The sequence below is a fragment of the Diospyros lotus genome, chromosome 2 (assembly GCF_014633365.1).
Source record: "Diospyros lotus cultivar Yz01 chromosome 2, ASM1463336v1, whole genome shotgun sequence".
Lineage (NCBI taxonomy): Eukaryota > Viridiplantae > Streptophyta > Magnoliopsida > Ericales > Ebenaceae > Diospyros > Diospyros lotus.
Window position 1 is genome coordinate 23771419 of NC_068339.1, and position 16209 is coordinate 23787627.

Below are 16209 nucleotides of genomic sequence, written 5' to 3' on the forward strand. Positions count from 1 at the left end.
CATTTCTCCCTCTCACGAATGCCCCCCCTTTTCTTTATTTTCCTTCTTTTTCTTTTTCTTCTCTTTTCCTCACTTATATATATATATATATATATATGCTATTATTATTACTCTTATTTTATTTGACTTTGTCCAATATTCAAGAAAAACCCATTTTCATTTAAAGCAAGATTCCATAATCCATATTAAAATATTTCTAATACCTCAAATTTCATAAAATGCTTATTTACATACCTTGCAAAGTCGTGAGTCCCACTTCCATTAGAGTCAAATGTTTGATTTATTTTTCACATTCCCTCTATTTTGGTCACATTAGCTAAAAAATGTATCAATATGCTTTCCTCAAAATTTTACAAAGAAACTTATATTAGGAATAATTTATTTTAAAAATATACATTACTAATCATCGGTTGCAGGTCAAAGAAAGTAAAGGATCTAAGCTTCAGAAACTTGAAGGGTTTGAGCTAATTCTTTATTTATTTATTAAACTCAAATTTCTTAATTAAAAAAAGCTACTTACAAAATTTTCAATTAAAAAAATTATAGGATTTCTAACACAGAAATTTTAAATATTTCAGAATAAAAAATGAAGAACAAAGTAGACTTGGATTAGGACAATGAAGATGAAGATGAACAACAAAACAAAAAGAGAAAATTAATCTATTCGGATTAGATTTCATATAAGATAGAATATTATAATTTTTATGAGAAATGTTTTATAATTTAATGACACGTGACTACAACTTCAATTTAATTGCAAGTTTTATTAAGTATTTATAGTAAATATACTGAACTACATACTCTTTTATTATAAATCATTATCTAAAATTTTTGTTAATTTATTATTACTTAAACTTTTATGATAAAAAACCTATATGTGGTTGAGATGTTGATATAATGGCAATAGTGATGCTTTAGGAGTGATGGTTTGCAAATAGGCTGGGCATTATAATAATTGTATTATTTGTATGAGTCTAAATGTATAAACATGCGACTGTTTTTCAAATTATTATTATTTTTTTAAAAATATGGAATTAGGTTTATAATTAACCTGAGTCAAGTTAACATAGTGCCAGTCTTAAGCTCAATGCAATTACAAAGTTCAAAACTCCACTCAAGCTTGATGAGTTTTATTTCTAGATTTTGAGCTCAATTTGATGAAATACTTCAAAAATTAGAGTTCAATTTAGCTTAACTCAATAACTCAAATAAAACATTGAGTTTAACGAATTTTAGGGAAAAAAAAAAGGCCAACTTAGTAAGATCTACCAATTTGGACAATTTCAAATCCTACTTAAAAAATTTGAAGAGAAAAAAAAATTAAACAAACATTTCAACCACTAACTCCAACAACAAAAAATTAAAAACAAACTAAAGGGTTACAAATCAATAATCATATCCTTTCAAACAATACATTTTCAATTCCAACTGATAAAATCAAATAGATAAGAATTTTTTTTTAACTTCATCAACAAAATTATCATGGATAACACTTTTGCTAACAAACGTGACAAAATCTATAATATATTTCATGTAAAAATTTATTTTATAAAAAATTAAAAATTAATACTAACAATATTTATAAAAAATATAACTCAAATATTACTATTATTTATTTACAATAAAATTTGTGCATTGCACAGAATAACGCAATCAAAATAAAAATATAGATCATCAATAAAATGGAAAGGTAAAGAAATCAAAAGAATAAAATTTAATAAAATCATTATTCCAATTTCCAACAAAATATAAAGAATTCATATTTTGTTTTTTTTTCTGAGAGCCAAACAACTCAATATCTAAAATACCATACCAGTTACCAAACAGAACTTAGAGACTCGGTGGACTCGACCTCAGACAATCACCATCCTCTTTCTTCCTCGATGCTTCTTTATCGGAAATTCCGAAACATTCTTAGATGAAAATCGACAGTCATCCAACGATCATCCTTCAGTCGAGAGTGTAGAGCCAAGCCCTCAATCCATCCAAAAGCCCTAATATTTTCTCTTCCCAAGTACTTCTACATCCCCATAATCATTAGTCATGGCGTCACCGAAGAGGCCGCCGGAAGTCGAGCGACGGCCGGCTGCCATCATGGTGCAGCCGTCATCGCCTCGTTATCCACTGAGCCAATCGGGGACGCCGACGACTGGAGCCCAGCGGAGGATCGCGATTGCGGTGGATCTGAGCGACGAGAGCGCATACGCCGTGAAATGGGCGGTGCAGAACTACCTCCGCCGCGGCGATGCCGTGATCCTCCTGCACGTCCGCCCCACCTCCGTCCTCTACGGCGCCGATTGGGGCCCCACCCACCCCCCGTCCGACAACTCGACCGACGAAGAGTCGCAGCGCAAGCTCGAGGACGATTTCGACGCATTCACGGTCTCGAAGGCGAACGACTTGGCCCAGCCTCTGGTGGACGCTCAGATCCCTTTCAAGATTCACATAGTGAAAGATCACGACATGAAGGAGAGGCTGTGCTTGGAGGTGGAGAGGTTAGGGTTGAGCGCTGTGATTATGGGCAGCCGAGGGTTTGGGGCTTCCAGACGCAACACCAAGGGCCGCTTGGGAAGTGTCAGTGATTACTGCGTGCAACACTGCGTTTGTCCCGTTGTTGTCGTCAGGTTTCCTGATGATAAAGATGGCGGCGGCGGCGATGGCGACGCCGGGGCGGTGGACGACGGCAAGGGGCTGCACCCGTTGCCGGAGGAGGAGCCGGAGTTCCATGATGCCTCTGATAAGCAAACAGGTTAAATTTCTTTCTTGCTTTTGGGGGAAATTTGATTATTCAACATACTTGATAATGGGTCTATATGGGCTTGGTTTGGGTCCATTGGAGTTTCTCAACGTGGCTCTTCTTGTGTGAATTTCTTTTAACTTTAAACCTCGGGGGTTCAGTCTGTAATGTTTATTGCTGTAATTATCCTTGTGACTGCGGATTTAGTCCCATCGTGGATGAGTAGAATTCTGGGTTTTTTCTTCTCTTGTGGTGTGTTGGAGCGAGTGTTTGTGCAACTGCAGTCAAAAGTTCTCAATTGCAATTGAAATTCTAATTTCCTCCAACTGCTCAATGGCACCCTTGCTATGCATTGCTTTGCCTGGAAACGCATGGATGTGAATTTATTTTTGTATGTTGTTGTAAACCGACTGCAGTTGTTTGACTTGCTCATGCTTTGGAGGTCTCTAAGGTTGGGAGGTGGTTTCCTAGTGATATGTTCAACTAGCCTTGTGCTTTTAGATTATGTTACTTGGTCTTGGCATGACTTTCAGGTGCAATTAATTTGTCCAAGCTTAGGGCTTATCTAATTCTCATGTCGATATGGGAGTTGACTAAATTTAAAATCTTATTGGCATTTGGTATCCGGCTTAGTTAGTGATGGGATTAAATAATCCCTACCCATGTTTGATATAAGGAGATATGAGCTTTAGGTAATATCATCCCATGTTTGGTATGTAAATTTTGAATGAGGTATAGACTATAACTGGACTTTTTAAAACACCTCTGGCAATCCATCACTGCTGGAAACCCACCGCCAGAGTTGCCACTTGCCAGCAACTGCGGCATCGCTGATGAAAGCTGTTGGAGCTTCCAAATCTGGAAGCTTCAGTTGAAGCTTCCATGGCGGATGACAGTCCACCATGGGAGAAGCTCGCAGATTTTGGAGAAGCTCCCAGATTGGGAGTTGCCAGCCACCAGATGGGTAGATGAGAGAGGAGAGAAGAAGAGATATCTGGGCTTTTATATATCAGGGTAAAATGGTCCAACTTGTCAACACTTTTAATGCCACCAAAATGGGATTAAATAATCCCATGGGGGAAGTGGGATTATATAATCCCATATTTGTGGGCTTTGCTACGCCATGGCTTATCTAATCCCACCTGATATGGTATTCCAAACATGGGATTACCATGGCATGAGGTAATATCTCCTGTTAATCCATGTACCATATGGGCAGTTAAGAGGATATTTTAATTTGTTGATATAAATTGTGTTCATAAACTAGAATATAACTATGTTGTATAGAGTGAGAATTTTATACAAAACAACACAAGCTGTAATTCCACACTAGGTGGATGTCACAACTCCAATGTGACAATGAGAACCACCTTCTAATTCGGTGTGAATTTGACATAGCGAGTAGCGTGGGTGTGAAAAAGATACACCAAAATAAACCCTTGAAAGAACAAACTTCAATGGCCGAAGCTTGGCTTTCAAGAAAATGCAAAAACAAGACTGTTTTGCTAAGAAAATCCAAATAGGTTGTTGAAATTTCATTGAGAGAAACTTGATTACAACCCCTAACTTCTAGGTATATTTATAGTGTTTGGCTAATCCAAATCCTTTTAATATTTGTAACTAAAATTCAACTAGAATCCTAATAGAAATAATCCTAAGTAAAAGTCAACTAGAATCTTAATAAAAATAAAATCCTAATCAAATATGAAGTAGAATCCTAAATTAAGTAGAAACATGAAGGTAGAATCCTAAAACATATGAAGTATTAAAATATTATTCTAGCGCTACTATTCCGATAATACTGTTCCGATTTGGTCGGGTCGGCCTTGGGCTAGGTTTTGATTGGTAACCGCATCATTTACCTCCATTTGAGAAAAAATTTGACCTCGAATTTTGATCCGGGTAGGACAAATCCACGTTCGGAAAGTACAAAGAGAGATTAGCCACATTGAATGTTTAGAAATACCCATATGATTAGGCAAATCCACAACATGAGCATTATCATTGGTCTTCTTTGGAATCTTGTAAGGACCATATTTCTTTGGCTTGAGCTTGTTCTGCTTTCCTGCTGGAATCCGTTCTTTTTTCAAGAATATCATAACTTCATCTCCAACCTCAAATATCTTGTGCTTCCTATGCTTCTCAGCTATCGCCTTGTACTTCTTATTTGTGCAACTTTTGCTTGACATTTTCTTGAACTGCTTGAACTTTTCTGCTAATGGAACATAAGAAAAGACATTCCTTCCCCTCTTAGCCCTATCTTTGTTGGCATGGGTCCAACCATCACCATGTTTGTTGCCCTCTGCCTCCATTGTATTATTACTATTAGATTGAGGAACCTTCCATCTTGAGCGCTTCTCTAATTTGGTAGATCTTATCATAGGTCCTTTTCCTCTCATCCGCTTTCTTGATTTTGATTTCTCAACAGTTTCCGAATTCATCCGTAGATTTTTCTTGCATGGAGAATCATTCTTTTGCAATTGTTTCGAATAGAGGCTTATTCCATAACTACCAGTCTCTCCATTACTTAAAATATTGATGCTTGTATCCTTCTTTGGTCCAGACACTTGATTAGCTATAATAGTAGCTGCTACAACATTCTTAGTTTCAGAATCTAATTTCAGATTAATATCGAAAGCAGTTGCACTACCTGAGTTAATTAGCTTGGGAGATCCAACACCTCTATTCACAAAGAGACCCCTGTGACCATCTTGCTTTTGCAATCGCAAAGGTGAATATGTTCCTATTGGCTTTGATTCAACCATGTCGGAGCCTAAATAAATTGTAGAAGGATCTGTTACCATGGCTTCCATCTCCTTTATAGTCGCACATCGATCAGAAGAAACATCACTATCCTTGGATAGCGAAGCAATGCCTGAGCCCTCGGGACTGGAAAATATCCCAGTATGAGTCAACAACCTTGGAGTTTCTGTCATCTTAGCAGCATAAACCAGACTTGAGTTTGCAAACGTGGAGGTTGTTGGGACAACATAATGTTCGAGATCAAGCTCCAAACTCACCGAAAATTCATTCTTTAGTTTATACTCATTGTTTCCCCAATGGTTGTGTTGTTGCGCATTCCTCCTAACCCTTCTAGCACTAGGGTTGGCTATCATACGACCAATATCATCCTCATCATCGCTTTCATCCATCATTGGTCTTTTAGGATTAATGAGGACATGATTAATGGCTGGTCTTCCTGGTTTAATGTAACCGGCTTGATTCACGCCATTAGTCTGGTTTCGATTATCCTTAACTCATTGTAAAACACCCAATTGGTTGCGGATTCACTCCAATTGCTGCTGCATTGTACGAGTTATTTCCCGTTGTTCTTCGATTGCTCTCCAAACCGCGGGTAGCCCCGATCACCATCACGAGGCTGGTTGCTATCGTTACCTTCAAGATTGACCATCTGATTGGTTGATGAATCGTTTTGATACCACCTGACGCAGCATGTAGCGTGGGTGTGAAAAAGAGACACCAAAATAAACCATTGAAAGAACAAACTTCAATGGCCGAAGCTTGACATTCAAGAAGACGCAAAAACAAGACTGTTTTGCTAAGAAAATCCAAATAGGTTGTTGAAATTTGATTACAACCCCTAACTTCTTTGTATATTTATAGTGTTTGGCTAATCCAAATCCTTCTAATATTTGTAACTAAAATTCAACTAGAATTCTAATAGAAATAAATCCTAAGTAAAAGTCAACTAGAATCCTAATAAAAATAAAATCCTAATCAAACATGAAGTAGAATCCTAAATCAAGTAGAAACTTGAAGTAGAATTCTAAATCAAATAGAATCTTAAAATATATGAAGTATTAAAATATTGTTCTGATGCTATTATTCTGGTGATACTGTTCCGATTTGGTCGGGTCGACTTTGGGCCTGGTCTTGATTGGTGACTGCATCAGAATTAGAGAGTGCAGTGGGGAATTTGGAGAAGAAGGTGGCGGCAAAGAGAGATTGGAATTAGAGGGAGAGGAGAAACATAGATAGAGATGAAAATAGAGGGAAAGATAGAATTTCTATTGAAATTTCACATGCCTCCACAAGCAGAGTCTAGAGGATATTTATACCTCTAGCCTGGGTGCTGCCATAGTAGATCCCACCCCTAACAACAAACTATTTTGTGTTTTTCCCAAGTCTTTTTACACGTGGCCTCCCCTATAGAATATCTCTAATAACCCCCTTACTGCTGTAATATCCAAACCAACACAAATACATAAAGTAAATAAAAACATAACAATATAACATTAAGGAAATGACTAAGAAGACAACGGAAATTGTAAATGGGCTGCCAATGTCGTGCTAAGATCTTAGTGTGTGACAATTGCCTCTTCCTTGAAACATTTCTTGTCCTCAAGAAATGCTGAGGAGGCTGGTAATTCTTGGGAATTGCTGAAGAAGGCTTGGCAAATACTCCCAGGTGCTGCTTCCTTTGTCCTCGTGCTTCCACTTGACCAGCACCTGAATGAGAGGGACTCCATGGTTATAGATCACCCTTCGGTCCAATATTGCTTCTGGTTCTTCCACTCTTTTCTTTTCCTTAGGCAATGATGGTAGTTCGGGATTGACTTGCTCCTTGCCTGATGACCTTTTCAAGAGAGATACATGGAAGATGTGATGAATTCGTGATCCTTTTGGAAGCTGCAACTGGTAGGATACCTTTCCAACCTTAGCTACAATAGGGAACGGACCAAAATATCGGGGAGTCAGCTTTGTAACCAATCCTTGAGTAATGGACCTCCAATGGGGGTGTCTCAGTCGCAAATAAACCTTCTTCCCAACCTCCAACTCTCTATCACTTCTCCTCTGGTTTGCATGTTGCTTCATTCTATTTTGGGCAGAGGTCAATTCCTGTTTCAGCTGTCTAAGTATCACCCTCCTTTGCTGCAAATACTCTTCTATTGAAGCAGCTGTAGCTTGTCCTCCTATGGCTGGTAATATAGGGGGCTTGTAATTGTAATTGGCTTCAAATGGGGACATTTTTAGGGTGGTGTGGTCGGTAGAATTAGGCCACCACTGGGCCAATGCAAGCCATCTGCGCCACTAGTTAGGATGTAAGATACAAATGCACCTAAGATAGGTTTCCAAACTCTAATTCACTCTTTCCGTTTGCCCATCCGTTTGGGGATGCTAAGCAGTTGACATGTTGAGTTTTATCCCCATTGACCTCATCAATTCTTTCCAATTCTTGCCAAAAGGTGTTGGTGAATATTTTGTCCTTGTTCGATATGATAAATCTTGGAACCCCATGTAGAGCCACTATCTGGTCCATGAATGCCCTGGCCACCTCTTAGGCCGTATAGGGGTGAGCCAAACCTATGAAATGTGCAAATTTAGTGAACTTATCCACCACAACTAGCACGCTATCTTTCCTTTCTGACTTAGGTAAATCCTCAATGAAATCCATGGACACTCCAAGCTTGGTTAGGAATTGGTAGGGGCTAGAGCAATTTGAGGTATGCAACATTCTCATATTTGCACCTCTTGCAAGTGTCGCAAGATAACACAATTTCTCTCACGTCAATCTTCAATTTCGGCCAATGGAACAATTGCTTCACCCTCAAATAGGTATTTTGGACCACTGAATGTCCCCCTAAAGAAGACTCATGCAGTGATTGCAAAATTTTTCCCTATGGTCCCCCTTGCTGCCAGTGACCACCCTGCTATGAACCCGCAACATCCCTTCTCTTAGGGTATAGCCATTAGTTCCTTGTGATCCCATAGCCATTCTTTGTATGAGTTCTTGCACTTGCTCATCCCTTTTGTAAATATCCACCATTTCTTTACACCACTTTGGTACCACCGTTACGGCTACCAAATTCCCATCCTCATGGTCATGGCATCTTGAGAGGGCATCTATTGCCACATTCTCTTTGCCCTTCCTATATTATATTGAATAATCCAACCCCATTAATTTGGCCATCCCAGTTGAGTTTATAATTTTTGTTGCAACAAAAATTTCAAATTCTCGTGGTCTGTCTTAATTATAAATTTATCCCCCTCCAAGTAATGATGCCACTTATCAACTGCCATCAAAACCGCTAAGAATTCTTTCTTATATATACTTAGGCCAAGATGCCTCCCACTTAGAGCTTGGCTTAAGAAGACTAAGGGTCTTCCCTTTTGGGTTAATACCGCCCCAATGCCACTCCCACAAGCATCTATTTCTACCACAAACAGTTGGCTAAAGTCGGGTAGCCCAAAAACATGAACTTTACTCATTGCCCTCTTCAACCTCTCAAATGCTGCCTCAGCCTCCTGCCCCCAACTAAAGCTTCCCTTTTTTAAGAGGTTTGTTAGAGGTTTACTTATGGTCCCATATCCTTTGACAAATTGCCTCCCACTTAGAGCTTGGCTTAAGAAGGCTAAGGGTCTTCCCTTTTGGGTTAATACCCCCCCAATGCCACTCCCACAAGCATCTATTTCTACCATAAACAGTTGGCTAAAGTTGGTTTGCCCAAAAACATGAACCTTACTCACTGCCCTCTTCAACCTCTCAAATGCTGCCTCGGCCTCCTGCCCCCAACTAAAGCTTCCCTTCTTTAAGAGGTCTGTTAGAGGTTTACTTATGGTCCCGTTTCTTTTGACAAATTGACGATAATAACTCGTCAACCCAAGAAATCCCCTCAAGGCTCTCACTGTGGTGAGTTTGGGCCAAACCAACGTGGCTTCTACCTTCTTAGGATCAGTACTAACCCCTGCCCTAGAAATTAAATGCCCCAAATACTCCACTTGATTCTGTCCAAATGCACATTTTAACCTTTTGATGAAAAGTTGGTTAGCTCCAAGGACCTCAAAGGTGCTTTTTAGGTGAGATATATGTTGGTCCAAGGTGGGGCTATACACAAGGATGTCGTCAAAGAATACTGGGATAAATTTTCTTAGGTATGGCTCAAAGATTTGGTTTATTAGGGACTGAAATGTGGCCGGGGCATTGGTGAGCCCAAATGGCATCACCAAAAATTCAAAACAGCCGTGATGTGTCCTAAAAGCGGTTTTATGGACATCTTCTGGCTTCATTTTAATCTAGTCGGATCTAAGGTCAAGTTTTGAAAAGAAATGGGTATCATGTAATTCATCCATCAAGTCCTCTACCAAGGGTATAGGGAATTTATCTTTAATGGTTAGGGTATTCAATTTATGGTAATCAACACAAAAACCGCCAAGATCCATCCTTCTTTTTTAACTAGGAGAACTGACGATGCAAAAGGGCTTTGGCTATATCTTATGAAGGATTGGTTTAATATATCCTTCACCATCTTTTCAATTTCGGTTTTCTGCATTGGGGAGTACCTGATGTTGATGGGTTCAACACTAGGCTTAAGGTTTATGGAGTGGTCCAAGGTTTGGGTTGGAGGTAAGGCTGTGGGTTCAAGAAATAAGTCCTTAAAGTTTTCCAACAGTTCATCAATTAGGTGTTGAGAATGTACCTGATCAAGTTCCTAGGGCTGAGATGTGACAGTCAAGTGTACTTCTCCTTGTAGCTCTTTCTCGGACCCTTCCTCCATTGTCATCCCTTCCTCCATTGTCATAAGTGAGCCTTCCGTCACAGCCACCAGCGAGAACAATTGGGACAGTTGACACCATTTGTTCTTGAACATTTTGTGTAGTTTCTTGCTTGAGATCATTTTGCAAGATAGGGTCTCCCTTCCCCCAGTCAGTGTCATTTTCTTTCTCCCCTAGTCAAAGAAAACCTCCATTCTATTGAAGTCGAAACTTATGGGGCTTACTCCCTTCATCTAGTCAACACCCAACACCACATCACATCCTCCTAATTGTAACAGCCTCAACTCTACCTCAAATTCCTCTCCTTGCATCTCCCAAGTAAACCCGTGGCATGCTGATTTGCTAAGTACCCTGTTGCCATTTTCCAGTGTCACACTTAGGGGCTGAGTTCCTTAGAGAGGGCATTTTAGCCTCTTAGTTGTTCCTTCATCAAGGAAACTATGCATGCTTCTGCTATCAATTAGGATCAGCAAGTTATGATTCTTCACACGTCCTACTACTTTAATTATCTCGCTGTTGGTCACTCCTTTGAGTGCATGTAGTGATATTTCTCCATTGTTTTCTTCCTCTGATTCAGCTCCATCTTCTACTTCTTCTTTGGACCCCTCAGTTTCATCCTTCTTGTCTCTTTCCAGCAATAAAATTTACCTCTTATATTGGTGTCTGGGATGATACTTATCCCCACACCTAAAACAAAGGCCAACCAACCTTCTTTGCTCTCTTAATTGCTCCCCATAAGGCACGGTGCTGGACCCTACCCCTTGTTTCATTCCTCCTCCACTCTTGCCTTCTTCCCTGTTAACATGCTTGACTCCCCCACTGGCTGATCCCACCGTTAACCCCTTGTGGTTATCTTTTTCATAAGTGCTTCTACAATCATTTCTTGTAACCTTGCACTTTTAGCGGCTCGTTCTACTGTTTGTGGCCTAATCATCTTTACCATTGGCCTCCATAAGCAGAATCTAGAGGATATTTATACCTCTAGCCTGGGTGCTGCCATAACAGATCCCACCCCTAACAACAAACTATTTTGTTTTTTTCCCAGGCCTCTTTACTCGTGGCCCCCCCAATAGAATATCTCTAACAACCCCCCTTACAGCTGCAATATCCAAACCAACACAAATACATAAAGTAAATAAAAACATAACAATATAACATAAAGGAAATGACTAAAAAGACAGCAAAAATTGTAAATGGGCTGCTAATGTTGCGCTAGGATCTTAGTGTGACAGTGGAGTTGGCCGGACTACATGAATTCTAGATCTCCTATATCATTTTTATTCATGGTCATATCCTCTTTAAGGTTATTATATCATGTGTTATGTCTAAATCATAGGTCATGTCTAATGGTTTCCCATCAAGTTCTTTGGTCTTTCTTTCCCTTTTCGGTATAAATTTTTGTATTTCATCTTCCCACGTCACAGGTGCTTGTATTGGCTCTCTTTTCAATTGTACAAACCATTTTAATTGTGACTCCCTTATCTTATTATCTTAAATAACAAAGCTTATTATGAATGATTTGTTTTTTTTTATTGCATCTTTTCTTATATGGCCATACATCTATTGTATTTGTCTATCTCAGATATGCTTATATTTTGCACATCTTAGTGTTTAATTGCCCAATTTTCTGAGCCATATAACAAAGATGATTTTATAGTTGTTTTGATAAAACTTCCCGTTTGGCTTGAAATGGATTTTACATTTGTATAAAATACTGGGTGCACTTTTCCACTTCAATTATTGAGATCATCCATAATCTCCTCCTCTCTTTGAACAATTAACCCAAGGTATTGGAATTGCTCTTTTTTGGGATAATTTAATCTCCAAATTTCACAAAAATATTATGCACTTATCTTTATTTTATTTATTTATTTTACCAAGTCAAATTCAAAATTATTTTACTAAGCTAACATTTTATGTACGTAGTTTTCAGCCTACTTACGTTAAGAACTCATAAATTTTGAAACTTTTTTCCATAATTCAAGTTTATTATTCATGCTTTCTTTTGTTTTGTCCATCAAGACACTATCATCTACAAAGCATATTTTATTGGATGTGTTATGTGAGTTCATCCATAATAAGAGGAAAGAGGTAAGGACTCAGTGCAGATCCTTGATATAATCCAATTACTCAGTGCAGATCCTTGATATAATCCAATTGTAATTGGGAAAATCTTAGTATCTCTTGGACAAGTTCTAACACAAGTTTCTGCTTGATGATACATGCGCTCACATTTCAATGTATTTGTTCTTTTAAATGCGTTATCTGTCCATATTCAGCTAACACATTTCCTGTTTCATATATGAACTCTTGGGTAACCAGTACGTGTATTCACCAATTCAAAATAATCCATACTACATAGCTTTTAGATTTAAACCTATGGTGGGTGGTGATAGGTTTGGTGCCATGAAATGTTGTGTTTTCTTTTTTTTTTTTCTATGAACTTTTTTGTTTCTGTGCTCAATAGTTGTGTCCCTCATTGGTGTCGAGCCTTATCTTGAAGTTGAATTCATGGGTTCCCAAAGTATTTGTTTCTATGATCTTCGTCAATGCCTTTCGGCCCTTTCCATTTGGACTGAATTTCTGAAGTACGGATACATGTGACAACTTGATTTGTATTTATTGGTCAATCTCCAGTTATTTTTATCCTTTTATTAACATATTTGGGAGCTTTTGACTGACATCCAGATTGTTTTCCTTAGCTCCAGATCAGTACTATAAATTTTAACCTGATTAATTGGCACAAGGACCGATTGGTGCTGGTATAGGATTAGGACTTGCTAACCTCTGGACACATTTTCCCTGCAAGATCGCTAAGTTTGTTTGCCTTCTGTTTCTGCTCCTGGGTAGGCTGTGCAAGGAGTAGGATATTGTGGACATACTGGAGGTATAAGAGATGATTCTTGGTTTGGCCTCTTTTAGTCTTCTTTCATGGATTCTGACAAATGGGCTTTATTTTCTTGTTTTGAATGCATTCCTTGTTTGTTCATTTGAGAATGATGATTTCTCTCTATTTTCTTCCTTGTTCTGTCTGATTACCTGCTTCACATTCTGATGAACACCCTTTTTCTTCAAATGATATCTAAATTCTTCATAAATGACTATTTTAGTCATCAAGTGTGTAAACATGCCTGTACATTCTATTTTTTTTCGTTGTTGGAATTCAAATTGTGGATCCTCCAATTGTCCTTCAAGTTATCTATCCTCTTTTTTATTTTAATCTTTTAACTACTTTAGACCTTACCTGTTAATTTGCTGGTTTCTTTGATGTGATAAATTAGTCCTTATCTATGATACCAACATATTATGATATGCTTGTCTGGCTGTTGAAGATGCACGTGCCCATATTTGTCTAGCTTAGTTGAAGTAGTTAATCTTTAACTAACCTTTCCTATCAATTTGTTTGTCCTATGGACTTCTCTAAATTGTAGCTCACTAATTGGGAAATTTATTTTGACTAGTGCTTAGAGTTAAGAGGAGGGATAATCTCTGCATTTATTTTCAAAACTTGTCTTGAAATGCCAAAATCACCAATTTAACTAAAATAACTTATTGTGAGACTTGATATATTCTTAACTAAGGTGGACAATACAACAACAGTCTGGAAAATAAGAGGAAATTTCAGACCTTTGAGGTGCTAATTTTAGGCATTATCAGTCAGACCAACAGTTTAATTATGCTGGTCTAACTTTTCATTACCATGAGCAATAATTTTATTGAGAAGCTTATTAAAACAGCAGGGGTCAATATTTGCCTAGCTTTAAATAACAGGAAAGTTTTTTCTTTTTTTTTTTTCCCCCTGTTTGCACTTTCAGGTTAACTGCTTTTTGCTTTTTTACTTTGAACTTTTAAGTTATTTTTAACCATGCTGTTGATCTGTGATCTTAGCCTTCGCTTTAGCATTCAATTTTTAGTGGGTGTTTTTTGTAGATGCACTTGAGCATTTTTTCCTCCATTCTAATTGGTATAGTATACTTCGCTTTAAGCTCCGGTACCTTAATATGTGGGGTTGAGATGGGGAACCCTTTGCTTATCTGCAGAAGTTTGATTAGAAAAAGGCTTTTTATGTGCCCGTGAGATTATCCTGTTCTGGCAAAAAGTAATTGCTGCCTTAAACAAATATGGGGCCAGCGTTTGTGTTGAAGTAGGGACTTGTTTTATTGAGCCAATCAAGTTTGTTTTCCATGATTATGTTTTCAACTTTCTGATTTGAGCTATGTTACCTTCGACGACTTCAATGCAATTTTGTTCTCTAGGTGGTTCTACTTTTTTTTTGCCTTTTTCTTTTTCTTTTCAAGCTCTTGCAAGAGATTAGGCTTTGTTTTGTCTTTTATTTGCACACTACTACTCTCCTCTTTGTTGGCACATGTTTAAGACTTGGGTGGCATCGTGTTAACCTGCTTTCTGGAGTTGAGTACATGCCATGTAAATTGTTTCTGTATGTAGAAAAGATGTTGCTGCAAGGGGCATGATGCCATATAATATGTGCTTTATTGTTCTAAAATTTTAGAGATTCGAACAAGAACAAAAGTTTTGGTTTGTATATCTAGCATATGGATGGAATTTCCTTGATTATCCTTACCAAAGTTCCTGTTTCTATCAATTTCTTAAAAAGGAACTGGACAGTGGTAACTTCGGTCCCATGCAACTTATTGTTGTTTCTCCGTGCTTAATCTTGGTCCGCATTTTGTAATATGTTTATTTTGGTGATCCATCACAAATTTGATTGATTAATTTTCACCTTCACTTATGGCCGATGCTGTTATTTGATAATTGAAAAATAAGAAAAATGCTGATCCACATCATCATCGTATCACCACACTTTTATCATTATCTTTATGCCTCCGGCACCCGCTGAACACAGTAATCCTGTAAGATTTCAGATAATGCCAGATGTTTTTTAGTTGGCAGAATGAGCTCTTAGAATGGAGCGCTTCTGAGTTGAGTGGTGGCTTTAACTTCTAAACTAAAACCTGAAGTAGGCTCGCATAGTTTGCTGGAGGTATCCCCACAACATAAATTGTTGACGATTTGTTGCTAAGCAAATTGTTCTTCGTCCACCTGATCAATTTTTGTGGTGCTTTGGAAATATGTTTTATGAAGGTACTGCCAAGGCCATGGGGAAATGTTGAATCTCTCATGGATAATTACCTTTGGTTATTATGTTAGCAGAACTGTGCTCTAAATAAAGCTTCTATAATATGTCCATTTGATCATTTACTTGTTCGATGAAAAGTGATTGAGGAACTCTTCTGGGTCTCAGAACTGGGGAAAGCTTCTTGAGCGAACCAGGTGACGGGAAACTGACATGTATTTAAAGTTGGGAAGCCGGGGCGTCAGAAGTTGTTGAATCATCTTTGTAGGCATAGACTCGTGCCATTCGACAACAATGGAGTGCTGAAGTGTGGAACCTTCTCCTGGTTCAGGTCGTTCTGTTGCTGCATGTACACTTCAGTTGTGTTCAGAAAAAAAACTATGAACCTCTATTACCAAAAAAAAAAAAAAAAAGAAAAAAAAAAGAAAAAAGAAAAAAAGAAGAAAACTATTAAAGCTTGGAATGATTGTTTTGTTGTTTTTAGATGGATTGTGGTGCTCTTTATTTTGCCTAAAATGACTCTTGCTTTGTGATCTCATCCTCCTTTACGTTATTTTTTAATTTGAAGTGGAATTTTGTAGAGCTTGATTGGATTTAGTTACCAGTGACAAGCTGCTCTTGCAATGTACCTTGATTGTGTGCATTTCTGTTTTAGGCTCAGTGATTCAGAAAAGGCACTACAATTTAGCCGTGCCTTTGTTATGTAGATTATCTTGCCCCCTTAATCTTGCTTACTGAAAGAAAACTAGCCGGGCCATGCCATATTGGCCAGGCACGGGAGTTCATATATGCCCGGAAAGGTGTCATGGGCTCTCTTTCAGTCCCAATTGTTTATTGTTTGAAAAATGTTATTCTTACACCA

At 38.1% G+C, this 16209-nt stretch overlaps 1 protein-coding gene across 2 annotated transcripts; it reads left to right on the forward strand.

Moving 5' to 3' along the window:
• Positions 1 to 1838: 1838 nt before the first annotated feature.
• On the forward strand, positions 1839 to 15929 carry LOC127794894 (universal stress protein PHOS34). Of its 2 annotated transcripts, none has more exons than XM_052326188.1 (2): positions 1839 to 2749; positions 15356 to 15606. In XM_052326188.1, the coding sequence occupies exons 1-2, from the start codon at positions 2044 to 2046 to the stop codon at positions 15382 to 15384; spliced, it is 735 nt and encodes a 244-aa protein (XP_052182148.1). In that variant the 5' UTR covers positions 1839 to 2043; the 3' UTR covers positions 15385 to 15606. The 2 variants fall into 2 exon arrangements, with proteins under 2 accessions (XP_052182148.1, XP_052182149.1); XM_052326189.1 differs by having other exon boundaries at positions 1842 to 2749; positions 15516 to 15929.
• Positions 15930 to 16209: the final 280 nt, after the last annotated feature.